The following is a 26,544-nucleotide window of genomic DNA, read 5'->3' on the forward strand; positions in this document are numbered from 1 at the left end:
TAGTTCTAAAGTAATATGGAATTGGATACCCAAATATATATGTTGTATTGGATTCCAATGGACGATTGATTTCTTTCTTTAAATATGTATTTACATTCATTCTTCTTTTAGTAGATAGGAATTAAAAAAACAGATGATGATTACTTAATAAAAACTATACTCGTTTCCATTTTTTTAATATTTGATGGACCTTTACAGAGCGACCCTTGATTTTGCAATTTTTTTTTAAATTATCTATAATAAAAATACAATGAAGCCAAGAATTTTTAGATTCCACGCCCGGAAAACGCTATACGGGCCATGACATTATTTTTAAAATTTAAAAATATTCTTAGAAAAACACCAAACCTCAAATATTAACATCCCCATAACTCGGTCGTTTTTACTTTCAAAGTCATATTTATTTGCAAGGGGATGTAAGGGAGAGATGATATAGAAATCATTCATTAAACAAGTTGTAGTAAACAAAACATTGTTCAACTGGCACTTATGCAAGAATTTTCAGAGGTAAAATCATGAGTATAACTGGGTTTTAACTGGCATTTTTATGCTATCTATCATAAAATGGCAGCTTGCGACATGAACAAGATTGAGGCACCGAGTACATCAAGCAACAGCTATCATCATAAATTTTCAATTTCTCAACATAACAATAGTACTAGAATCTTGAAACAAAATTGAGAGAAATGCTGAAGATTTGCCTCCCTCAGCTAAAAACCTCATAAAATTTCTCAATCACAAGCAAGCCTGAGTCTATTGACTCCAAAGGATCTTTCCTAAGACGATGTCTCAAGCAGTTGGGAATGACAGTTGCAATATCCTCCGCAGTTACTTTATCTCGTCCTTTGAGAGCAGCCAATGCTCTTGCTGCCCGGTTAGTCACTATGTCACCTCTCAATCCATCAACATTCAGCTCCGCACAGACCTTGGAAATTTTAACTCTGTCTTCACGATCGATTTCTACAGACGAGAGAGATTCCCTTGCGGAAGAAATTTGTTGCTGGAGCTTTTCTTGTTCTGCATTGTAAGACTCACGAAAATCTTTAGGATTTCTATCAAATCGTCCTCTTTCCTCAACGATTTTCACCCTGAGTTCAGCATCCTTCACCGTCCCAACTTGTGCATGCATCCCAAATCGATCAAGAAGCTGTGGCCTCAGTTCTCCTTCTTCAGGATTCCCAGAGCCAATGAGTATAAACCTGGCGGGTGTGAAATTGAGATTCCTTCCCTCTCCACGGTATTCCAACCTGAGGCAGCAGAGTCGAGTAGAACGCCTACTAAATGGTCATCCAAAAGATTAACCTCATCCAAATAGAGAATTCCTCTGTTTGCTTTGGCAAGAAGGCCAGGCTCAAATGCTTTCACACCTTCAGTAAGAGCCTTTTCAATGTCAATAGTTCCACAAACTCTGTCTTCTGTAGCACCCAATGGCAAATCAACCATGTTGATTTTCACCGACACAACAGGGAGTTGTTCGCCTCGCAAACTCTTCTCTCTTGCTTCAGGGCCCTGCACTTCTGGGTCGTCTGGGTCGGAATTAAATGCATCACCAGCAATGACGTTAATTTCAGGAAGTAAATCAACCAAAGACCTGACAGCTGTGGACTTTCCTGTTCCTCTGTCACCCATTATCATCACGCCTCCTATCTTTGGATCAATCACATTCAACAGAAGGCATAGTTTCATCTCTTCTTGTCCAACTATAGCTGCAAATGGATAAACTGGTCTCTGCCTCTCCTTTGAAGCAGCAAGCTTCTGCACCAGAAATTCAAACAGCAGAACAATTTTATACATATTAAACTTGTTACCTTCAAGTATTACTGTCAAATTCTTTAGACATTTGTCATAATAAGAACCAAACGAAGTATTGCTTTAAGATAGAAGCACTGCAGGCCTAGATATCTACAACTATCTTAATTGACGCGACATTATGAACTTTTTCAACTTTCAACAACCACCAGTACAGTTAATGGTTCATCAACTCAATCATATAGACGACTTATTAGATATATATATATCAACACACATACATCAGCACACATCATCACTAGAATACACACACACTCTACTGTATATAAAAGCGACTTATTCATTCAATAAAGAATAACGACTCTCAATCAGTTCGTTCACTTTTCTCTTGTAATATGGTATCAGAGCACTAGAAATTGTGCGATTCAGCTTTCGGCTCTCTAGCGTCGTCTTCCATGGCGAAGGGGAATCAAGCCAATAATCAAGCTCAATCTTCTTCTCTGGTGTCGCGAAATCATGTTGAAGACTCCAGTAGTCCTTTCTATCTTCAAAATGGTGATCATCCAGGTCTCGTTTTGGTGTCTCAACAACTCACTGGTAACAATTTTAATACTTGGAATCGAGCTATGATTATGGCGTTAACCGCGAAGAACAAGCTAGGTTTTGTTGATCGCACAATCATACAACCACCACCTGATGATTTGTTGTATGGTGCGTGGCTACGCTGCAACAGTATGGTCATCTCTTGGATACTCAATTCAGTTTCACGTGACATTGCGGATAGTCTGATGTATATTCCTACAGCATCGGAAATGTGGATCGATATCAAAGATCAATTTCTTCAGAGCAACGCTCCGCGCATTTTTCAAATCAAAAAGCTACTCACGGATCTTCATCAAGGTTCAATGAATATTAGTGCTTATTACACTCGTCTGCGAACTCTTTGGGATGAGCTCAAGGAATTTCAACCTATAGCTCCTTGTCATTGTGGATCTATGAAACAACTTGTGAATTTCCAAAATCAGGAATGTATACTTCAATTTCTGATGGGACTCAATGATTCATATGCTCTAATTCGTGCACAGATTCTTATGATGGATCCCCTGCCTGTAATTTCCAAAGTGTTCTCCTTGGTTATACAAGAAGAGCGTCAACACTTTGTACATCAGAACTTGTCTCAAATCACAGTAGTTCATTCTTCAAATGCAAATGCGACAAAGAGTTCAAGTTCTTTTAATCCGAAGGGAGGTAAATTTGACAAACAAAGTAGGAATGATAAGCTCATTTGTTCTCATTGTCATTACCCAGGTCATACCGTAGATAAATGTTACAAGCTTCATGGATTTCCTCCTGGCCATCCAAGGTTTCAGCAACAACAGTCACGTGGTCACATTAATGCTGTCAATGCTCCTCACGATGGTATTAACGTTCCCTGTGCTGATACATCTGGACAATCTACATCTCAGTTGGGTGATAGCTTAACTCCGAACCAATGCCAGCAACTTCTTACTTTCCTTACTGCACAACTTCGACTTGGCTCTGTCTCTGCTCAGGCTCAGCAGCAAGAAGAACCTTCTGTGTCATGCTTCCATGGTACACTTCTTTCTTCTCCACACTTTCACACCGTGAGTTCCGAGTGGATCCTAGACACAGGAGCTACTCATCACATTTGTTGTGCCTTGTCTTCATTCAAAACTTGTACACCTTGTAATGTATCTGTGAAATTACCAAATGGTGCCTCGGTCCAGGCCACGCACATTGGTGTGGTCTGTTTGTCCTCTGTCCTTGTCTTGCAAGATGTCTTACTAGTTCCTCAATTTCACCTTAATCTTTTGTCTATCAGTTCACTTACTGCCCAGACTTCTTGCTTAGTCTCCTTTGTTTCTGATTCTTGTTCTATACAGGATCCAACAACCAAGAAAGTGATTGGGATGGGTAGACGCATTGGCAATCTTTATGTCCTCACTGATTCTTCCACAGCTATATCCACACCAACAGTTTGTAAAGTTTCTTCCAATAAAACAGATCTTTGGCATTTTAGAATGGGACATCCATCTTTTACAAAACTTTCTGTTGTAGGTCACGAATTACATTTTCATCCCATAGTCAATGATGTATCACATTGCTCTATTTGTCATTTGTCCAAGCAAAAGCGATTGCCTTTTAAATCTACTGGTTCCATTTCTGAAAATCCTTTTGATTTAGTTCACATAGATGTTTGGGGACCTTTTTCTCCTGTTAGTGTGGAAGGTTTTCGATATTTCTTGACTATTGTTGATGATCACAGCCGTTTTACTTGGGTTTACTTTTTAAAAACTAAGTCTGAAGCTGTTACTGTTTTTCCAATTTTCTGTGAGCTTATTCACACTCAATTTAATAAGCCCATTAAAGCTGTACGTTCAGATAATGCCCCGGAGTTGAACTTCTCCACATTTTTTCAGACCAAATGCATTGTTCATTTCCATTCTTGTGTTCAACGGCCCGAACAAAATTCAGTGGTTGAACGCAAACATCAGCACATCTTGAACGTCGCAAGAGCACTTTATTTACAGTCTCATGTCTCTTTATTGTATTGGGGAGATTGCATTATTACAGCCATTTATTTGATCAATCGGACCCCTTCTCCTGTTCTTTCTCACAAGACACCTTTTGAGTGCTTTTATCACAAAGCTCCATCTTATTCTCACTAGAAGGTAAAGTCTTGTTAGCTCTCAGTGCTATACACAATTGGACATTGCTGCAACTTGATGTAAATAATGCCTTTTTACACGGTGATTTAGATGAAGAGGTTTACATGTCTTTGCCTCTTGGTTATAGGAAGCAGGGGGCGACTTTACCTTCTAATGCTGTTTGCAAGTTGCATAAGTCCCTGTATGGGCTCAAGCAGGCCTCCAGGCAGTGGTTCTCTAAATTTTCTTCCACTCTATCAACTCTNCAAGACACCTTCTTTTTTTTTTTATAAGAAACATATTTTATTAATAATAGATTAATTAAGAGTACAATAGTGGACTAGCGGTCCACTCTCGTCATGAAACAAATGACATCAAGTGATTCCTAATGATACACATATTCCCAATTTCTCACTAAATCTAAAATCGAAACATTTCGAAAATCGTGATGATTGCTAATCCACATTGCAATGTTGATCTTTATTTTGTCCCAGCACTTATCCTTCGATTCTTCTTTGTCCTCGAAAATTCTTCTATTCCTTTCCAGCCAGACCGTCCAGCATATGCAATGCACTACGACATTCCAAAAAATCCTTCCCCTGGCACCAGTTAGCTGTCCCAAATCCAAGCAGAATAAATCCTTGGTGGACTTTGGTGTCACCCAAAATCAACCGAAGCTCTTGCAACGCTCTAGACCACAATGATGTTGTGAATGGGCAATGAATGAGCATATGATCTTGAGTCTCTGTTTCATGTATACATAGTACACACCAGTTGGGGCACAAAGCAATTGTTGACCATCTTTTTTGAATCATCTCCGAGGTCGGTAGCTTACCCAAAGATGCTGACCAAGAAAATAGTTGGACTTTTTTTGGAACTGGAATTTTCCAAATAAAATGGAACAATTGAAAAACTGGAAAACAAGTATGATGGAAAAAAGACTCGTAGAAGGATTTAACTGAGAAAATACCCGAAGAATCCCCTCGCCACTGTAGAAAATCATCTATCCCTTCGATCAACCTTACCGAATCTAAAATATCTAATAGCTCGGCTAACTGAGCAGTCTCTTCATCCCTCACATCCCTTCTAAAATGAAAATCCCATGATTGGGTAGATGTGACATTATCAAAATGAACAAAATATGATATAGGCAGATTGTGAATTGATGATAACTGAAATAATGCTGGAAAAAGATCTTTAAAAGAAGAATCCCCCCACCATCTATCCTCCCAAAACCTAACCTTATTCCCTCCTCTCACCTGAATTAATACTCTCTGTTTAAAAGTTGGGTATACTCGGGATGTGAACTTCCATGGGCACCTGAACGTGACGTTTATTGCCAACCCTGCATCCCACCCATTTTCTTGTAACCCATATTTACTCACAATTATTTTCTTCCACAAAAAATCTCCGCCACCACTTACCCAGCAATGACTTGTTTCTCAATATAATATTCCCAACACCCAAACCTCCTTTATCCTTCGGTTTACACATATGGTCCCACGCAACCAAGTGGCAATGACCATCTCCATCCGCTCCGTCCCATAAAAATTTTTTTGAAATCTTCTCCATTGATTCCGCTATACCTTTAGGCACTCTGAATAAAGACATATAATATATCGGAATAGAATTCAACACCGATAATATCAATGTCAATCTCCCACCTCTTGACAAAAAAGATTTCTTCCAACTTGCCAATTTTTTCGACATTTTTACCACTACGGGATCCCAAAAAGAAGCTTGTAACGGATTGCCACCCAAAGGTACTCCTAAATACTTAATAGGCCATGTCTCCTTCTCACACCCCACTTGTTGTGCCAATAATTCAACATCTCCTTGTTCACGGTGGATACCCAACAAAGTACTCTTTTCCCAATTGATTTTTAAGCCGGACATTTGACAAAACGATCTCACCACTTGAACCAGGAACCTGATATGATCCTCATTTTGCACAAAGAAAAGCGTATCATCCGCAAACTGAATGTGTGATATCTCAATCTTGTCTTTGCCAACTTCGATCCCCTTATGAGATTCCTTTCCTTTGCTTTATCAATCAATCTCCCCAACACATCCACTACCAAATTGAACAAAAAAGGAGACAATTGATCTCCTTGTCTAAGACCTTTGAATGACTTAAACTTACCTCTTGGCCGCCAATTGATCAGAATTGAAAATGAAACATTTGACACACATCCTTTAATCCAAGATCTCTATTTTCTTCCAAACCCCTTTTTCATCAAAACAAAATCCAAAAAATCCCAATTCATGTTATCGTAAGCATCCCACCCATTTTCTTGCATGACCCATCCTCTCTTTTTCTTTCTTCTCCCCTCTTCTAGCAGTTCATTCGCTATAAGTCTGCAGTCTAAAATTTGTCTCCCTTGAACGAAAGCATTTTGAGATTCGGATATAGTGTCTGCTATCACAATCTTAAGCCGCGCCGTTAGAACTTTTGCTATAATCTTATACAAGCTTGTTGTCAGGCTTATTGGTCTGAAATCCGTCACTTTAATTGATTCAGCTTTCTTTTTTATCAAGCAAATATATGTTTCATTAGTTGCTCCATTTATGGTTCCTCTTTCAAAAAATTCATCAAAAACCTTCATTATCTCGTGTTTGACTATTTCCCAGCAATCTTGGAAAAAAGCCAAAGTAAATCCATCGGCCCCCGGACTCTTATTTCCATCGCACTGAAAGACTAAATGGTTTTTCTAATTCTCTACTTACCTCATCTTCAATTGGGCACCACTCCATTCCTTCAATACCCCTAACCTCTCGCATCTGACAAACTGTACAAATCCTTAAAGAACTTTATAATAATGGAAACAATTTCATCATCGTCCGTCGTAATCGAGCCATCAATTCTTTCCAATCTATCAATGGTGGCCTTGCTCTTCCGTTGGTTCATCAGTGAGTGAAAAAATTTTGTATTTTGATCCCCCTCTGTAATCCATTTGACTTTGATGTTTTGATTATTGATTTGATTCTTTCGACATATCAACTGTTCTAACAACAATTTTGATTCTTTTCTTTCATTCGACACTTCTTCCGATCCCCGACCCTCAATGTCTAATTCGTCCAATCTACTGATTTTATTTATTAACTCTGCTGTTTTCATTTCGACCCTCCCATAAACCTCTTCATTCCATCTTTTAATTTCACCCTTCATTGCTTTGAGTTTCATCATAAATTTACATCCCTCCCATCCTTGAATTGCCCCATTGTTCCACAGCGATTGAGCCAAATTTTTAAAGCCTGAGTGCCTCAACCACACATTCTCAAATCTGAAGGGCGAAGGACCCCACTTAATTTTATCCAAATCAAGGACCACTGGAAAATGATCCGAGGTGATTCTTGGCAAGATTGTTTGTCGATAACAAGGATAAATTTCAGACCATCATACTGTGAACATGAATCTGTCTAATCTGCAACATATGGGTGATTCCCTTAAATTCGACCACGTGAACTTTCCATTGAGTAAGGGTGGATCGCACAACTCCAATTCATGAATCAAGGTATCAAAACATAACATGCTTGAGGTCTATGATCGACTATTAATTTTCTCTTGTAGTGATCTGACTACATTAAAATCTCCTCTCACACACCATCTATCTCCACATAGGACCCGCAACCCAGCCAGTTCATCCCAGAAATGAGTTCTTAATCTAGGTTGACACGGACCGTAGACCGCTGTAAACCACCAATCGTTGTGATCATCCTTTTGAATATGAATTGCAACCGAGAATTCCCCAATCAAGTTATCCTTTACCAATATTATTCTTGGATCCCACATAATAAGAATTCCCCCTGACCGGCCAACTGCAGGTAAAATGATCCACTCCACAAACCTTGACTTCCAAATACTTGCAATAAAACTCCTATCCACCTTTTCTCTTTTAATTTCCTGCAAAACAATTAGATCTGGTTTTTCTTTGGCAAGAACCGCACGTATCAATCCCCTTCGTGTAGCTGAACCACCCCCCTTAATGTTCCATGAAACAACTTTCATCGATTGACTACAGCAGCCCTTTTACTCTCTGTACACGTGTAGTCAAAACTCTCAACCATCCTTCCTTCCTTCTTCATTTTTAGAAAATTCCACCTTCTCTACACCCATCTTACTCAAACACTCATTTTCAACTTCCCTATTGAGATCCTTAATCCTCAAACCAACTGTTTGCTTACCTTCAGCCATCTCATATTGTGGCCCTATGGAATTGTTTCCCGATGTACCCAACTTTTGTACAGAAGGTATAACTCCCATCCCACTCCTATTCTCTTCCTCACCCACCAACCCCCCTCTTGAACCTGACAAAGAAAGTGATTGGAAAGAAGATTGATGAGAATAAGAAATATTGGGTAATTTGCAAACCTTGCTCGGAGAATCTTCAAAAAAGTCCCCCAAATCATCGAACTCCAGGGAGCGCATTGTCGACTTGTCCGAATGATCAGAAATAAGACTTCCATCTACACTGGATCCACAACCTTCATCTGAGATATCATCCCTCACTCCTTGATTTAATTTTTCCTCCCAGTTTCCATTATAGCGATCTGGACTGTCTATGTCTTCGATGAATGAAATCGTTGAATATTCTCCCTTTTGCACATGAATTGATTCATTATGTGACTTGACATTTTTCCTACGATAGACATGCTCGAACTTCCTTTCTTTGGGACTACTCTCCATCGTTAAATCTAGATGAGCTGCTTTTTGTGATGATAATATGTTCACAGATTCAATCGTCCCTTTCTGAAATTCATTCACAACTTTCGGCTTTATCTTTTTAAGGATCTTGGTTTGCTTACCTCGATACCATGGTTCGGAGACGCATCTTCGACCTCCTGAATTTTCTGACATACCCTCGTTCTGCTTATCTGTGGTATGTTTTTTGTTGTCCATCATCGGAATTTCAGCCTTCTGATTTTTTCCAGCAGACTCTTCTTCATATGTTAGGAGCTTAAGTTTGGTGTCATTCGAAACAATTTTTTGACTGTCAGTTGAAGGTGCTGCAATTGTAGCTGTTCCTTTGAATCCTTTTGAGTTACCCCATCCCGCCAATACTCTAGCTCCATCTTTCACCACTTGTGCATAAGATCTTTTTTCATAAATATCATACGCTGCTAAGTTGACCGAATCCACTATAATGCGAATAATCATAGGGCCTCTTTGAGTTTGGATCTTTAAATTTCTATTAATGAACCCGCCTTCAATTCCCACTACTTTGATTTTTGCGGCCGACAAATCTTTGAGTAGAATTGTGTCTTGACTAATGCTCAATAAACCCCCACATTGGTCACCAATTTTTTTGAAAAGAGATGTGGACCATAAATCCCAAGGTATCCCCAATAAACGCACCCAACTATTGCAGCATTCAAAAGTTTCTTCTTCGCCGTTGATTTGTTGACTCCATTTGTCAAATGACAAGGTAACTCTCTTTTCCAGAAAGCATTTCTTCAATCGCAAATAGAACGAAGCATCCTCTTCATTATGTGGCCACCAAACTGCTTTGTTTGGTTGGAATGGAAACAATTCAATCTTTCTCTAGACCGCCTTCCCAAGGGTAGTACGCACCAAATCCCACGATATATTGACGCAGTCCCTTGTAATGATGAGAGCTTTACTCCAATCCTTTGTGACGCATTCCGGTAATTGTTCAAGACTAACATCATCTGTAATCCCCTTATTACTGTAATTCGAACTAAATTTTTCGCGCTGTTGAGCATGTTCCAAAGGCTTCCTTTCATATGTAATGCGCCTTACATTATCCCTTCGTGTTGTCATGAGTTTGGATAGATTTTGTGCAATCCATTTCCAGCCCCAATCAAATCTCCCACTTGGTATGATGATGCGCTGCGTCTTTCCCCTCCAAACAAACTTTGATATTTCTAGATAGCTTCCTCGTCCATTCACAACTTTCTGCATGTACTGCTTCCCTTCCCCTGAATCTCTTAAACTTAGAACATGATTGTGGTTTATTAATATATTCCCACAATCTCGACAAAATCCAATATAAGCTATCGAAGTCCAGTTCCATCACATAGCTTGCATTTCTGGTCCTCTCGGTCACAACCGCTGTATATCCCCTCCTACTCCTGCTTATTAAAAACAACTTCTGCTCAATTTTGATCTCATATCTTGATTTGAGGTGGTCCCTGGGCATTCCTCGATTCATCTCTACCTTATATTATTCTTCCTTCTAAGTTAGCTTGGAAATCAAAACTGTTCAGGGTTTGACAGTGAAATTGGTAATTGGTCGGAGATTAGTCGGAGATGGCGATCGGAACAAGGTTGGTCAGGGTTGTCCGGTGAAGGTGGGAGATGTTCGGACAATAAAAGAAGAAGAGGTGGCTGCCAATAAGATAACGAGGAAGGAGCGAAGTATATCCACAAGGTCAACGCGAGAAATATGAAAGTAGATGCCGCCGACGACCGACGACCGGCGCCGGTTAATGATCGGAGGAACGATTAACCAAACTCAGGAGTTGAAGGAACTGATTGTATAGTGGAGGAACCCGATCGGTTGAAGGCTAGACAAGGGAGAGAGCATTTTGAAATATTTCTCTCTCTAGGGCTTTTTTTTTTTTTAAAAATCTTCCACAAGGTATTTCCCTGTGTCAAAGACATTATACTCTTCAATTACTGTCTGAGGATGGCTATCTTGGGTGCAAACCACGTTCTACACCCATGGATCTTACCTTGAAATTAAGTCAGGAGGCTGTAGATCTTCTCCCTGATCCTTTGGTGTATCGAAGATTGGTTGGACGGCTGTTATATCTCACACTCACTCGTCCTGATTTGTGCTTCTCAGTCACCAAGTTGAGTCAATTTATGTCCAACCCACGGACCACTCATTTGCAAACAGCTTATTCAGTTCTTAAATATTTGAAAGGAACTCTGGGACAAGGTTTGTTCTATAGCTCCAGTTCTGAAGTCCGATTAAATCTATTTTGTGACGCGGATTGGGCAGCATGCTTGGATACTCGCGTTCTACTAGTGGCTTTTGTGTTTTCCTTGGATCTTCGATGGTTTCCTGGAAGGCCAAGAAACAACATGTTGTTTCCCGCTCCTCTGCTGAAGCAGAGTACCGCGCCATGGCAAATGCAACGTGTGAAGCTATCTGGATTATTTCTCTTCTACAAGACTTGGGAATTTGCATCAGCAAACCATCTACCTTGTTTTGTGACAGCCAAGCTGCCATTCACATAGCATCCAATCCGGTTTTTCATGAGCGCACGAAACATATTGAATTGGATTGTCATCTTGTTCGTGAAAAGCTCCGAGCTGGTAGCCTCAAACTTCTACATGTTTCGTCTAGCAACCAATTGGCAGATTTGTTCACCAAGCCTCTACTTCCAGCTCGTTTTCATTTGTTACTCTCCAAGATGGGTGTCCATAATATCCACTCTCCATCTTGAGGGGGCGTATTAGATATATATATCAACACACATACATCAGCACACATCATCACTAGAATACACACACACTCTACTGTATATAAAAGCGACTTATTCATTCAATAAAGAATAACGACTCTCAATCAGTTCGTTCACTTTTCTCTTGTAATACGACTTATGTCAATAAGGTAACATTTCCAGGTTTTTAGTCCACTGCCCCCACGTAAATTTTATCACCAAAATGGAATTAAGTAATTCACGTTTGCGTTTAATTACTGGGGGAAAAATAAAAATGTGTACCTGATCCTGATCAGGACTAATCTCAGTGGCAACATTAGAAACCGATACATGAAATGGAGACCGCCATTCCTTGAAGGGAACTCCAATCCCACCATAAAACCTCTTCCCATAACTCAGCCCTGAAACAAATTAACAAAAAGCAATCAAATTTAAAACACCTTCTCACAAATCATATCAAATCTTGCTCACTGTCACCTAAAAATAGGCAATCTTTGAACTTTAAGCACTACAATCCACGATATATCAACTTTACCATACCCAAAAAAAACTTTAAACAGCAACATTATCGCTTGAGCACCAAATTCCAAGAATATAACGAACAGGGTTTTTATCTTTTCAGTACCTCGTGCTGGGGGAAGGTAGAAACATGAAGACTTGGAGGAATTAGAAGAGTATGGCCTACAGGCCAAGATCGCAGCGGTGGACGAAATTCCCACGAGCCCCGCCATGTCTAACAATGGAACAATTTTGATTTTTATTTTTTTTTCAGTGTGTTTCTTGAACTGAAGTTGGCATGAATTTTGTGTTGGTGCCACCGGTTTGGTTGAGTTGGGTCAGGATAAGATCAGATTTCCATGACCCATCTTCTTTCTGTCGCTTCCAGTTATCTATTGCTAAATCATCCTTATACAAACTTTTTTGTTATATGCTCGATAATTTATTTATTTTAGCTAAGATTACACTATTTATTTTTAGACTTAACCTTCTAATTTGAACGAACATTTATTGAAATTATTTAAATAATCCACAATTTATTTTTTTATTTATTTGTTTATATTATATGTGTTTTATGTAAATTTCTTCAATTTAGTTAGAATGTAAAAAATATAAATATATTTTATTCACTATTTTTTATATACAAATATGAGGGAAAATACTAATTATTATTATTAACAACACGTACTGATTATATCTCTTGTATATAATATGAATTTTTTTTACACACATAAAACACAAACACAAATTAATTTGATAGTGACTAATACATTTAATATGTGAAAATAGATTTGAAAAATGAACTCAATGTGTATTTTTTTTAGTGTTGGGTTAGCAACCCTATTAAAATCAATTTAATTTTTTTTTAATTTCAAAAAGACAGTTGAATTTTTTTTACTTCATCTGAAAAGTTAAATTTATAGGTGCCCGACAGGTGTCTGTAATTAAAATTTAATTATTTTCATTATAGATTTTATCTAGTTAGCAGACAGAGGTATTTGAAAATTTTCTAATTTAAAATTTTATATGTCCGACTGTAATTAAAAATTAATCATTGTCATTAATTTATGTTCTGGAATTGTCTTCACCGATTTAATGCATTTTAATATGTTTGCCATATTTTACGTGATTTTCAATTGTTAGCATACTTTTTTTTTTCAATTTATCACTTATCTCTTTTTTTTAAAAAAAAAAAATTAGAGACAATATATACAAAAATAAAAAACACTCGTTTATTGTTTTGGAATATGCACAGTACAATTATCTACAATTTATTTATTCAACAATTTAATGACTATTCATGTATTCACCATAAATTATATATTATTTTATAGTTTTAGAAATGTTGTTTATGCGGAAAAGATTAATATTACTTCTTTTACAACTTTTTTGATTTTATATATAGATTGATTTTTGGAAGATTTTTTGAAAACCCATAATTATGGAATTGGGTATGAATTTTGGTTTTTCAGACGGGAATAAAATTGATCCAATTGCATATAATCATAAATACTTTGTTTTATATACGGATGTATATAATTTTTACATGCAAATATAAAATTAAATAACTCCAAAAAAAGATACAAATGAACCAAGCCGCTCGCGAGCTACTTGAAACTCAGCTCGGTAACATGCTCGTTTGAGATCTTATCGAGTCGAGCTTGAGCTTATCAGCTTAAAGATATTCATTTGTGCTTTTATATAAAACCATACAATTTTTTTATACCAAATAAGAAAATATCGAGATAAATATAAGTTTTAAAGTATTTTAAATTTGATGTATATTTTGTAAATGATAAACTAGAAAAATATGAACAAAATCCAAAAATCCGACTCAATCCATACCGACCAAAGCAAACTTCAAAGTATGGTATTGATATTCGTTAGATTGAGTTTGTGCAACATACCTGTAAAAAAAAAAAAAAAAAAATAACTAAAATCCATCATACCCATCCTATATTTGTACACACCACCCCTAATTTTTGTGAGAAAAAAGATTGGTTAAATTAATATTGTTATGAATTTGACGTAGAATTGTGAGTCGTATTTGCGTAAAGTTTTTACGAAGTACAACCGGTGCCTGGATACATTGATCTTACTTCTTCAACATTCAAGCAAGTCCATAAATAGTGCAGAATTAGATACCGAAGTAGTTGATAGAAGTATTAAGATAAGATAAATGGGCCCCTAACATCATGTCTAATTTGATGAAAAGAGCTAAAAACACTGAATATTGCACAATTTGGTGGAATTAATGGCTGGAAATGGAACACGCCATGCATAGATCGCTGTCCTTCACAGTTCTTCCTCGAAGCTCTTACTGTTGAGTTGTCAATGCATGAAATTGCAACGAATCAATTCATTCATAGGATTGTAAAGTGCCTTCGTCCATATCCATAAATTTTGTACAAATATATATACATATATAAATTATCAAATAACAAAAATTAAAGAGAGAACAAAATCCTAAAACAACTAAGAAACTTTCACAATAAAAAACTAGAGAATAAAATCTCAATCCTCAAGGCGTTGCCATTCGGAAGAGAAACAAATTTAATTGCCGAATACTTTGGTTGGCCTACGGACGCATTTCTTCTTTGGCTTCCACCTTCAGTCGTTTCTCTGGCCGAAGTATAACGTGGTACTCGTGATGAGGAAATCTTTCTTTCTGAACACACTAATTAAGAGGGACCGTAGTAACATTTCCATTCCATCAACGTAGGCACTATCAGTAAAACCATCATCAAATCCGCCAACCCACGACCAAATCAACGATCACCCTACTCCAAAGTTTACCAAGCATGTGTTGTCTATCCATTGAAAAGTTAATCGACAGCGACCGAAGTCGTTGTACAAACATGAAAACGCCCCAACAAAAATGATATGAGTGTGGCTTTTGAATCACTCAGCTTTCTCTTTAAGATTTGTCAAGATAAGAACAAACGCACTCCAGAAACTAAATAAATAAAGGGTCCTTTATCTATTAACCATAGCAAAGACGTATTACGATGTCTGGCTTCAACTGCATAATGTGCCTTATACTTTGGCTCGTGTTCTCATCAGCAATTATTGTAGCCCGCCCTGTGAAGCCTATAACACTTGCAAGACGGTCCCTGGAGGCTCGATTTGGAACCAAAGAGATGAATCAAAGCTCCAACAAATGGCCTGAAAGAGTGAGCCCTGAAGGACCTGATCCCTATCACCATCTAAAACACTTCTAACATCTAACCACCTGATCCATGTTTCAAAATGTATTGCCACAAAGTTACAGGTCAATCAAGATTTTCCGCTGCTTGCTATAATATGGCCAATTTATTAGCTGAGACGGGGAAGAACAAGTTTTGATTGTTTCGTGCTCTTTTCGCCACCAAGAAGATACAATATTACATCAAATCGAGAATGTCAAAGAACTATATTTCGTACAGATGATTATGTAATCTATATGCAATAATTTTTCGGACCGATTACATATTATCAGTAAAACGATGACTACGAAATGTGAGTTTTATGTGATTAAGACATTAACATAAGATTGCCCAAACAAGAATTCAAATGTATCGTTGGGTACTTCCGTAGTGTAACCATTGCGAACTAAATTTATAACTTAAGCGAGGTATGAGATTGCTAGTGTCGAGTCACTATAACAATATATTTTTTCCATAAAAATATTTTAGTCATAAGACACAGTTTATTTTGAAGAATAAAATATTAACTTATCAATAATTAATATTATATTACTCAGCCAAAAAAAAAAAAAAAAACTCTAGACAGGTTGTACGAATAACATCTAAAATCAAATAAACATCAACAAAATATTTTTTTATAAAGTGAATTTTTTTTCGATAAATTTATTGACAATCGCAATAATCTGCGGATCAAGTTAATCAAATACGCCTCGATGACAAATCCTATATGCTGACCAGAAACTCCTGATGATTTATAGGTGAAAAATGAGCAGTGGAACCTTCGCTAAGTCCCAATTTATCTGTTCTCAACTCGATAGCCGCCGGCCGATCGATTTCATCCCACATCAGCATTCAAGTTACAAACTTGCATCCGCAAACAAGAAATCAAAATTCCTCTCACGCCGGATTACATTTATTGGATCTGCCATGGCCAGTGAGCAAAGTTCAGCTATAGCTGTTGAAGCAGTAGTGCCTAATTCTTCGATTAAGCTCTTGTTTGTAGAAATGGGTGTCGGCTACGATCAACACGGGTACGGACCCTCCCCCACCCGCTCTCGCACGCACGCACGCACGCACAAATTCACGCGATACTATCATGTATTTTTGTTGGACTACGAGCCGAATTTTAAAGAGTATTGATCGAAAAACAGGCAGGATATAACGTCAGCCGCTACGAGGGCTTGCAGAGATGCTATTTCTTCCAATTCGATTCCGGCATTCAGAAGAGGTAACATTAATTTGGCAACAATTTTTATATTTGCCTGTGAATGAATTGCAAACCCATGCCATTCTTCTTGTTTTGTTTTTCGTTTTAGTTTCATCAAACGACGAGATGTTTGTATTTGAAAATTTGGTTTTCTTTGTTGTGTTCGGTTTACCTCCCGGACTCGGTTGTGGACTTGGTCATTGCGAGTTAGTCTTGTATCAGGTAGAGTTATTTCCTTTTCGTCGACAAAATTACTCGACTTTCGTATATATTTCTGGTTTGGCTGGATTCAGGTTCCATACCTGGTGTTTCATTCGGTGAGATGAAGCTTCAGATTAAATTGGGGGTTCCTCGATCGCTCCAGCACTTACTGGACATTGAGAAGGTCAAGTCAATTTTCCCTTAGTAAGTATCTTGGACTTCATTTATGGGGTTTAAAATCACAAACTTTGTGTGTAATTGAGCATCTTTGATTGAATGACCTTGCATAGTGGAACGATAACGAATGTCGAGGTTGTGGATGGTGGACTGATATGCTCAAGTGGTGTGCATGTTGAAGAGATGGGGGATAAGAATGATGACTGTTACATTGTAAATGCAGCCGTTTATGTTGGTTATTAAATTTCTGCGGCCATCAGTTCTAAATGGTTGGTGTTTCGTTCACTTCTCTTCAACACATCAAATATAACAAACGTCAATGCAGTGCTTCTTGTTTCTTGTTGCTCTATTTTTAGATTATTTATATTCATGCTACTTGGCTATCAGAAATATTATTCAAGACTTAAAAGTATGGAATAAATCCGTGGGGGTCCAAAATATATACGTGTTATTGTCTAAATTATATCTTGCCTGTCAGTTTTGTGCTTCTCTGTCAAAATCAGATCAAAGTTTAGACATAGTTATGCCATAAAGAAGAATTGCTTACGTGTGCTAAAGCAAATTTATGGGGAATGAGATTTAATTTTTCGTGTTAGTGCTAGGATATTAGTATGTTGAGATTTAAAGGAGAATGCTAGCGATAGTTAAAGTAATAGCAAATAAAATATTCATTGGTCTATCCGTCCGCATTAGGTACAAAGTGAACTTTGACAATGAGTTTCAGCATTTTTTAACAAATTCAAACTTTGTTTGCTTATTTCTTCATAAAATTCCCGGCATTGGCAACTAAGGATTTTGTTCTTAGTAAAATTTCCTACGAGTGTTTGTTTACCTTAGTGATCCAGTTTGACTGATAGATAAATTGCAACGTTAGTCTCAATATCAGAAAGGATAAGATTATGTGGGTGACAAAAAGATTCTGATTGGTTAGCTCAAACTATTCTACTGATCCAGTATTCATTCTACATGATGCCTCTGAAAGAAATGCAAGTTCATTAGATAAATTATCTATTATTTTCTCGATCATTCTCACACAGAGTTGCTGCATACAGAAGCTGGTTCCATGTATCAGGCAACCCAGGGACGCATCAGTGGCTGCAATCCATACCAGGATGTTCACCGTACTTAGAAGGGTGACCATCTTTCCTTAGCTGTGAGAGAGTTGTCACATCAAGCAGGTAAACTGGCTTTCTTAGTGTACTCAGTACTTTTTTTAAGACCTTGGCTGCTGGTGGTGTCCCACCAGGATATGTTGATCCATTAATTGGTTGTTGCTCTCCGTCACAGCTTGATTTTGAGCCCCATTCTCTTCCCATGTTTGACATAGTTAATTTGGTTATGAAACTGTGATCAAACCTTTTGTGAACATTTGTTTCGTCTGTGGTATTTTTTTCTTCCTTCCAAAGTGAAATATTTTCATTTTTGCCTTTTAATCTGGATGCCGATATTGTAATATTGTAAGCCTTTTACTACTGTGGTTTCATGAGAATTTAAAATAAGAAATGACACATTTTAAGCGAACAGGCCATAGTAGTTAAAAGCTCGCTCCACGCAAGTTACACCCGTGCCTTTCATTTTTGTAGATATATTTTTCCAATTCATTTTCGAAGCTGTTCCTCCGCTCTGGGGATACCATGCATTCTATTTAAATCTATATTGTTTACCAATCAAATGGAATATCGGGTATGGCTATAGAAGCATAAAAAAAATGAAAAATAAAAATATATGATTTGAAAGCTGTGGCAGATGACATACACATAGTGCGCGGGAGAAATCCCCTCAAAGAATACTTTTATCTTAGAAGGATCCACATTCTTTTCAACCCAATTACCCCAAGTCGTCAAGCCCTTGGAAAATGCGACTAGACGGTCCATATCTTTGGTTATGGTGGAACCATATTGCACAAAATCCCACCTGCAATTTCATGAACAGAAAGTGGGGATTGGATAGATGATAATTATTTATTAGACCAGTGACTGTTTCCGCTTGTACTTTAATCTTTCTTCTGGCATGTGATTTTCATGGGGCGCGCAAATCTATATATATATATATATAAACAGAGTTTTTGCCAAAAAATAGTAATTTCCCGCCAAAATGTCATTTCTAAAAAAAAAAGATATATCATGAATTTTGACATATGTGTACTGCAATAAATGATAATTTGAGTTATTGTTTGCATTGATTATATCAATTCATTTAGTTCAAATTTGAGTTTAATTCATTTTTATATTAATTAAAATATAATTTATGTATTATATGTTTTTTTATTATTTTTTATCAAATTGAAAATAAACTCTATTGAAAACATAAACTACATTAAAATTTTTGCGTTGATTATATCAATAAATTTAATTAAAAACTGTATAAATAAATTTAAAATACAAATGATTGCAATGTTCAGTATCACTCATGAGGTAAATCATTCAAAAATATATTTTGCTATTTTAAGTAATTTCCTGCCCAGATTACTTACTAAAAAAGAAATACAATATTTAATTAGTTTATTTAATTTTTTTAAAAAATAAAATTGGTTGAGTGTTAAAAGTTATCACTACAACAAGGTTTTCCAATGGACATTAAATTATCATTTAATAATCATAAATTTTTTTTTATCTCAAATATATGCATATTATTTCGAAATTACCTTAATTTAAAAGAATTAATGTATTGTAGTTTTCTTCCAAAATCATATGTACATTATATATCTTGAATTGTCTTCTTAAAAATTAAAATAAGAGAGCACAATAAAATTAAAAGAGATAAATTCAAAAAAGTTTCAAATGGACATTAAATTACTCTCAATAATCAGAAATGTTTGACACCCAATGCATGCAATTCAAGATTTCCATAATTTGAAAGAGCTAATGTATGATATAATTCTATCAAAAGCATCCAATGTATAATTTTTGTCCCTTGGGATATCTTATTTGAATTTTAAATTATAAATAATGCAATATTGCATATTATATTAGAAACCAATTTTATTCTATTTATCTTACTAAATTTATCTACTCCAAAATTGAATTCTGAAATGACTCCTCTATTCAGCACCATATATGAGTTGACTCCTGCCAATATGTAATGTTCGTTTAAATTTAGATTTGTTCGTTATTATGAAATATGAACTACTTACATATGAAAACAACAAGACATTAAGTTTGAAATATTTCTTTCATGATCGAGAAGTAAAAAATATCAGACAAAAACTTTTGTGAGACGGTCTCACGGGTCGTATTTTGTGAGACGGTCTCACGGGTCGTATTTTGTGAGACAGATCTCTTATTTGGGTCATCCATGAAAAAATATTATTTTTTATACTAAGAGTATTACTTTTTATTGAAAATATCGGTAGGGTTGACCCGTCTCACAGATAAAGATTCGTGAGACCGTCTCACAAGATACCTACTCAAAATATTATTCTTCTATTTGTACAAAATTTAATTATTACATATTACTAATACGATAATTTTCTTCTATGTTACAAAGTTCACGGATACATGATAGTATAAAATGTCCGTAATGAAAATGATTAAACCAATTCTAAAGAAAGTACGCATCTTATTAGAAGACACCTTATAAAATTTATGGACATTGTTTTGGAATACACATAGTAAATGTTAATAAAATAACTTTTCTGATTTATATATAATTTACTTATAATCACATGTTTCATTTTTCTTTCGGAATAATAGGTTGTTGTGTATATCATGAAGAGATTTTGTAGATAAAATCACAACCTATTTGGATAAAAATATTGATGAAACAATTATTGTTATCATTCAAATGTGTCAAAACGTGTCATATCACAAAATTTTTTGTGAATGTGGATTTAGACGAAATTACTGAATTTTTAAAAATGTATTTCTCATTAATTTTATTGAATGTGATTTAAAAATATTTTTTTATCACGTGTTAAAAAATAATAATATATAGCTTCTCGAAAATTAAAGAATTAAATATGCATTAAGTTTGGTGGTCGACATCAATACACTAAACACGATAAGCATCATATCATTGCCTTAGGCTAACACAATCTAAAATTTTGATATATGATAGTGATTATTAGCCAAAAAAATTAATCGACATGCGTTGTATTTAAGAAAGCTTTTTAAAATTAGCGAAAAAATAATTTTTATTTTTATTTTTTTATAATTATATTATTTTTTTCAATTTAAATATCTATTCATTTTTCACTAATTTTTAATAATATCATCCCGTGCATGACACGGGTTAAATACTAGTTCTTCTAAAGCAAAACTTCCTATCTCATGCATGCTTTGAACTCCGCTTAAAGTGCATTAATATATGATGTCCCCTGATCAAAAGACAAATCTTACGGTTGAGCATTTCCAGTGTGTGTCCACCGGTGCCATGTATTGAATATCAACATATCCATCCCTTTCCATGCATTTCCTTGTTGAATCGAGTCTAGTTTTAGGACTCGTCCCACCTGTTCTTGCACTATATCTACCAAATATGGTGTCCGATACAGAAATATGATCACATGCAGGGGTGGAGCCACCCTTGGGCTAGGGTGGGCTCCAGCCCCACCCAAATCTTACAAATTTTTTTTAGGTTTTTATGTATTTTTTATTTTTAGCTTATTTTTCAGTTTTGTTAGGCAAATTTGAAGAATTTTTAGTTAATTATTAGTAATTTTTTAAAATGATCTTCTGTAAATACATATAATCAAATTTGAGTTTCACTCGCATTTTGTTCAAAAAGGTCGAAGAACTTAATGTAAGTTGATTTTTAAAATTAGCTTTAAGTTCTAAATATATTTTTAGACTATATTTACAATAACACAAAAATATATTAAATTTAGTTAATATGATAATACGATTATACAGTTACTACATATTTTATTATATCTTTATTTAATTTCTATTAATGCTAAAAGTTTTATAGAATTTTAATTTTTTTAGTATGAACTAGTGTATGTTTATAAGAATTGATTTTGAGAAAAATAATGTAATGATTTTGAGAAATTGCGTAAATTTTTTATGTGAATCATAGTATGTGATATTATATTATTTATTAATGATTTGAATTTTGTGCATAATGACTTAAATGATGTATCAATCTTTTTGTTTTTTTATTAATGTCCATATTATTCTTTGATGTTTGTCAATATCAAATTTTTTTTACCGCTGATTTTTAAAAATGATGTGAGCTGACTTTGGCTTTTGACCGCAATGATTCTTAAAAGTAAAAAATTTGAAAAATCTTTTTTGGAATTAAGATAATGTTATATATCGATTCAGTCTATGGGTGAACAAAATATCGATTTCAACTCAAATAACTTATCGAGTTGAATTAATTTAAAAAATCAATTTGTTCAATTGGAATTTTGGTTTTAGTTTTTAAAATCAGGTACAGGTCGTTCTTGTCAAAAAAATGATTCAATCACAGTTGAAACCACTATCGATTTAATATATTTACAGCTATTTTTTAGTTAATTATTTATTTTATTAAATACAATATGGGACGGAGTCAGTCCCAGGTAATTTTGAATCCTGGCTCCGCCCCTGATCACATGATAATCCTGCACATCATAGATTAATTTTGATTACGTATTCATGGCATGTGTGAGAGAAATAGGTGTATTCTTGATGTTCAGAAAATGAACAAAGTTGAAGTGACAAAAGAGTATCTGACCTCGAATGTGACTTGAGTTATTGGTCCTTTTCTTAGGAAGGAAGTTCAACGCCTTTGGAACCGCAGCGTGTAGCATGCATGCTAAAGAACTCCACTGATTTAAACTTAGGGAGTCACCAACAAACATTATCTTCTTCTCCTTCCATCTCCTTAAGAAGCCCGCACCATCAAATCTATAGCCAAAAAATAATGTCTGAATAAATGAGGGCATCCACTTTTCCACAAGCGTTCTTCGACAAATCATACAGGGTGTCAACGAACCGCATTGAGCTGAATATTAGTAAATATTTAAGGTAATATTCTTTAATAGGTGTGTGACTGACTGGTATTCTTGGAGGGGTTATAAAAAACGATTTAGTTAAGATAGTTATATGTTATTGAACAAAATAATAATTAGAAAAAAAATATTTATTCAGCCGTCGTTTCTATTTTGATTTACGAACAGAAAAATGTATAAAATACACGACGAATGGTGTACCTCGGTAAGTTGCATGACTTGGGTTTCCACGAGTAACTTAATTAATAGGTACTTATTATCTGGTCTTCCAAACTTTTGGCAATTGAATTGTGGATCTATGAAAGGATAGCTTGAAGATTCATAGAGAGGATATGAAGGATCAAACTCCCATTGACCACTAAACCAATCGCACCACCCATTTGCTGGTCCTTCCACAAAATTACTCACATTTTGTACTAAATCTGCTTTTGAACTCGCAAAGAGGACTATTGCAATTAAAGTTTTAAGCGAGTATTGGAACTTTAATTCCACCACTGTCAAACAATGCTGCGACAAATTCGAGTTCAGCCAGAGGCCTTTATTAAGGGCACAATCTGGTGCAATCATGGCAGGAAAAATCGATAAAATCGAAAATTACATTGATCTTGACCCGACTACACCTATCAGTAATGTGATATTTACATAATACGACGATTTTATAATGCCATTTATTCCACTTGCAAGTTTCAATTTTATGGTAATTGATTCTTCATCCGTGTAACCCCCTTAAATTAATTTAGAGTTATAATGAATAACGGAAATTAAGACGAGTAAACGTTGCAATGAATACTATCCTAAATTAAGTGAACACACTCCCAAAAAATATTGAATTAAAGTGAATTAAATTCAGCAGTGGAATGGTTTAGCAATTTCACCTATTATTTCAATTTTATAATTATAAATTTTTTTATATTTAAATCATTATAATTTAACTATGTCATATGTCATTGATAACATTATTTTATTTAATCATTTTTACGAAGTTTTGTTTTGTGTCAGATGAAAAGTCTTATAAAATGAATAAATAATTTTAATAAATCTTATGTATAGGATTAGACAAATTCTAATAAAACATTTAAAATAGTAGGAAATAAATAAAAGTTCAAAAATCTTATATTTTACTTCATTTATTCATTAGTATGATTATGAGAACTATAGAATAGATTACAAAAATTTATTTGATGACATCATTGGAGTTTATTTGAATGAAATAAATGATAGTGTGAATTTATTTGGTGTACGTAAATTCTTCGCTTTTAATTTGTTTCTTTATTTCTATTACCACATGAGATACTAGCATAAATATAATACTTTTACACTACATTCACCAGTCCAATTTTGATTTGGAAATATATGTAGCCACATGTCCAAATCAATTTTGATAATTTGATTCGGCATTTGGGTCTGCTACCACATTCTGCTTCATCAATCCAAATTTGTCCCTTACCAGGTGAGTTCAACAGGTTGCTTAAGCTGTGAACTGAGCTTCTCAATAATGAGCGTTTTGTGTTAGTTTATTATGTATAAAACATCACAGATATGTTCCACAATTTACAAAGTTGATATTGTGGGATATGTAAGAATTATAGACAGGCCACACATGCCTTGTACCGCATCGACATCCCTCTCCAATCTTATGTATCCATCCTCTCCCCAGTTCGAACCCCAAGAATTTTTGAGCAACCAATACTTTATACCATCTTCGCCTGTACAGTATCCGACTGCAGTAACAGCATGAGCGTTTTGTTCCGCACTCACCTGTTAAAACTCCACTCTTGTAAAACTGGAAGAGATTAGGGTCAAGTTGCACACTCACTGGTTGGTTAGCCACTGCCATTAACATTGCGGTCTCATTGTTTGGGGGAACGTGTTCGTATACAGTGATCTTTGCTGCAAGAGAGGATGGCTTACCAAATTTGCAGGTTCCTTTTCTCTGGTATGGATAATCTTTATCTGAGGATAGACCCTTGTTGCGGTTAACAAATTCAAAGGCATGCTTGATACTGCCACCTTTGCAACCATCGGCGGCACCATCACAGTTTATGATGTGCTGCTCTAATAAAGACTCCAAAACACAGGATCTGATCCAAGAAATGCCTTCGATAGCAGCCACTGCTGAAAATACCCAGCAAGTACTTCCTGTGTATGAAACTATTAGTATCAAATAAAACTTAGTTAAATAGAATCATATTAGCATGCATATGATGACCCTCTATATATCGTCGCATCCCATATATGGCTGTTCTCAGAAGATATAGCTACGAGGAATTATCCAACATCAGCTTTATAGGTTAACTATGATCTGAATAATAGACAATATACGTTTTAACGTGTGTGTGATTGTAAGTGCAAGCTCGATCAATGCTAAGCACAATTTCCTTGGCTCTTGACCGGGGCAACAGCGCCTAGCTCTCTCCAATCAAGACTGCAAGGTACTTCTCTCACATTTTCATATCTAAAAGTTGACAGAGAAAATCTTTGATATGATGGCATAGAGTTTGTTGAATATTTGGAGTAGAACTCTTCTTTGGTTAAGTCTGCAAATTCGTTGATTCCAAGCTCGTATGTGTGACTTTTGTCTCTGTTGAAATTTTCTATGTATTCTACGTTCTCTTTAAATATCTTAAACCGCTTATGTTGAATCATCCAGTTATTGTGTTTTATGGACATTTCGTCGTGTTCTGGTGTAGGTGAAGTTGCTTGATAAGATGGTTCTTTGAGAAGACAGAACGCGATGATCAAACAACTTGTCTGAACGGAAACCATTCCATTCCTGAATAATCCCAAATCATAGTTCAAAGTCCATATATTATAACTTTGAGAAGTTGGCACGGGCATAACTCGGAAATAGCATGATGAGGAGCGATTTTTGCACAACTTACAAAGAGTGCCTTTCGGCTATTGACGGAGAAAATGCTAATTTGGTGTGTTTGCAAACAAACTTACTGTTGTTTTGCTTTTTAGTTACTTCTTATATTTGTTAAAACTTGAAGGTAAAAGTAAATATTTAATTTGCATTCAATATCTTTTCTCTCAAAATGCTACACGATAACGTCCTTGTACATATGATTTTTTTTATTATATCTTTGGAGCTTAATTAATTTTTTTTAACTAGTTCGACTAATGTTAAAATAGGGGTAATATTGTAAAAATTGATGAGTGATCTTACTATAATTTCTGAACTTGGTCATATCGATATTAAATAGGAATAGTATTATAATTATAAAATTTGACGGATAATCTTACTAAAATTTCTGAATTTGGTCGTATCAAACCAACCGAATTTTTGTCTTTGTTAGGCTCACTTAATATAGTATAGAGATATGCGTGTAAGAGCATCCATACATATAATATGTTTTGATGACCATCACGTTAGTTGTCTAATATCGATTAAATAAAATATCTGAGAGTTATATATAAGGATTTAAACAATCTTTTTGAGCTAATTTTTGAATTAAGTTATGTTGAAATCTCAATCTTAACATTATATCATAGTCATGCTCCGATCCT

General features: G+C 35.4%; 3 protein-coding genes and 2 pseudogenes across 5 annotated transcripts in view; 2 read left to right on the top strand and 3 right to left on the bottom strand.

The window, feature by feature from the left end:
• Positions 1-26,544, top strand: part of LOC140987824 (probable inactive dual specificity protein phosphatase-like At4g18593) — an 82,939-nt gene that overhangs the window by 17,562 nt on the left and 38,833 nt on the right. The gene's annotated exons all lie outside the window — the stretch shown is intronic.
• Positions 603-12,725, bottom strand: LOC140987909 (magnesium-chelatase subunit ChlI, chloroplastic-like). The gene is given in 4 exon segments (XM_073456654.1): positions 603-1,203; positions 1,206-1,755; positions 12,114-12,232; positions 12,457-12,725. Coding segments are annotated over 4 exon segments (1,272 nt in total). The 5' UTR covers positions 12,563-12,725; the 3' UTR covers positions 603-706.
• Positions 16,200-18,620, top strand: LOC140987732 (uncharacterized). 3 transcript variants are annotated; one of them, XM_073456382.1, is made up of 5 exons: positions 16,200-16,545; positions 16,666-16,742; positions 17,015-17,126; positions 17,213-17,368; positions 18,137-18,620. In XM_073456382.1, the coding sequence occupies exons 1-4, from the start codon at positions 16,280-16,282 to the stop codon at positions 17,340-17,342; spliced, it is 585 nt and encodes a 194-aa protein (XP_073312483.1). In that variant the 5' UTR covers positions 16,200-16,279; the 3' UTR covers positions 17,343-17,368; positions 18,137-18,620. The 3 variants fall into 3 exon arrangements, with proteins under 3 accessions (XP_073312483.1, XP_073312484.1, XP_073312482.1); XM_073456383.1 differs by having other exon boundaries at positions 18,172-18,620; XM_073456381.1 differs by having other exon boundaries at positions 16,202-16,545; positions 18,152-18,620.
• LOC140988520 (protein trichome birefringence-like 37) lies at positions 17,375-23,601 on the bottom strand (annotated as a pseudogene).
• On the bottom strand, positions 24,586-25,872 carry LOC140988521 (senescence-specific cysteine protease SAG39-like; annotated as a pseudogene).

Source organism: Primulina huaijiensis, chromosome 11, assembly GCF_012295235.1.
Source record: "Primulina huaijiensis isolate GDHJ02 chromosome 11, ASM1229523v2, whole genome shotgun sequence".
Taxonomy (NCBI): Eukaryota; Viridiplantae; Streptophyta; class Magnoliopsida; order Lamiales; family Gesneriaceae; genus Primulina; species Primulina huaijiensis.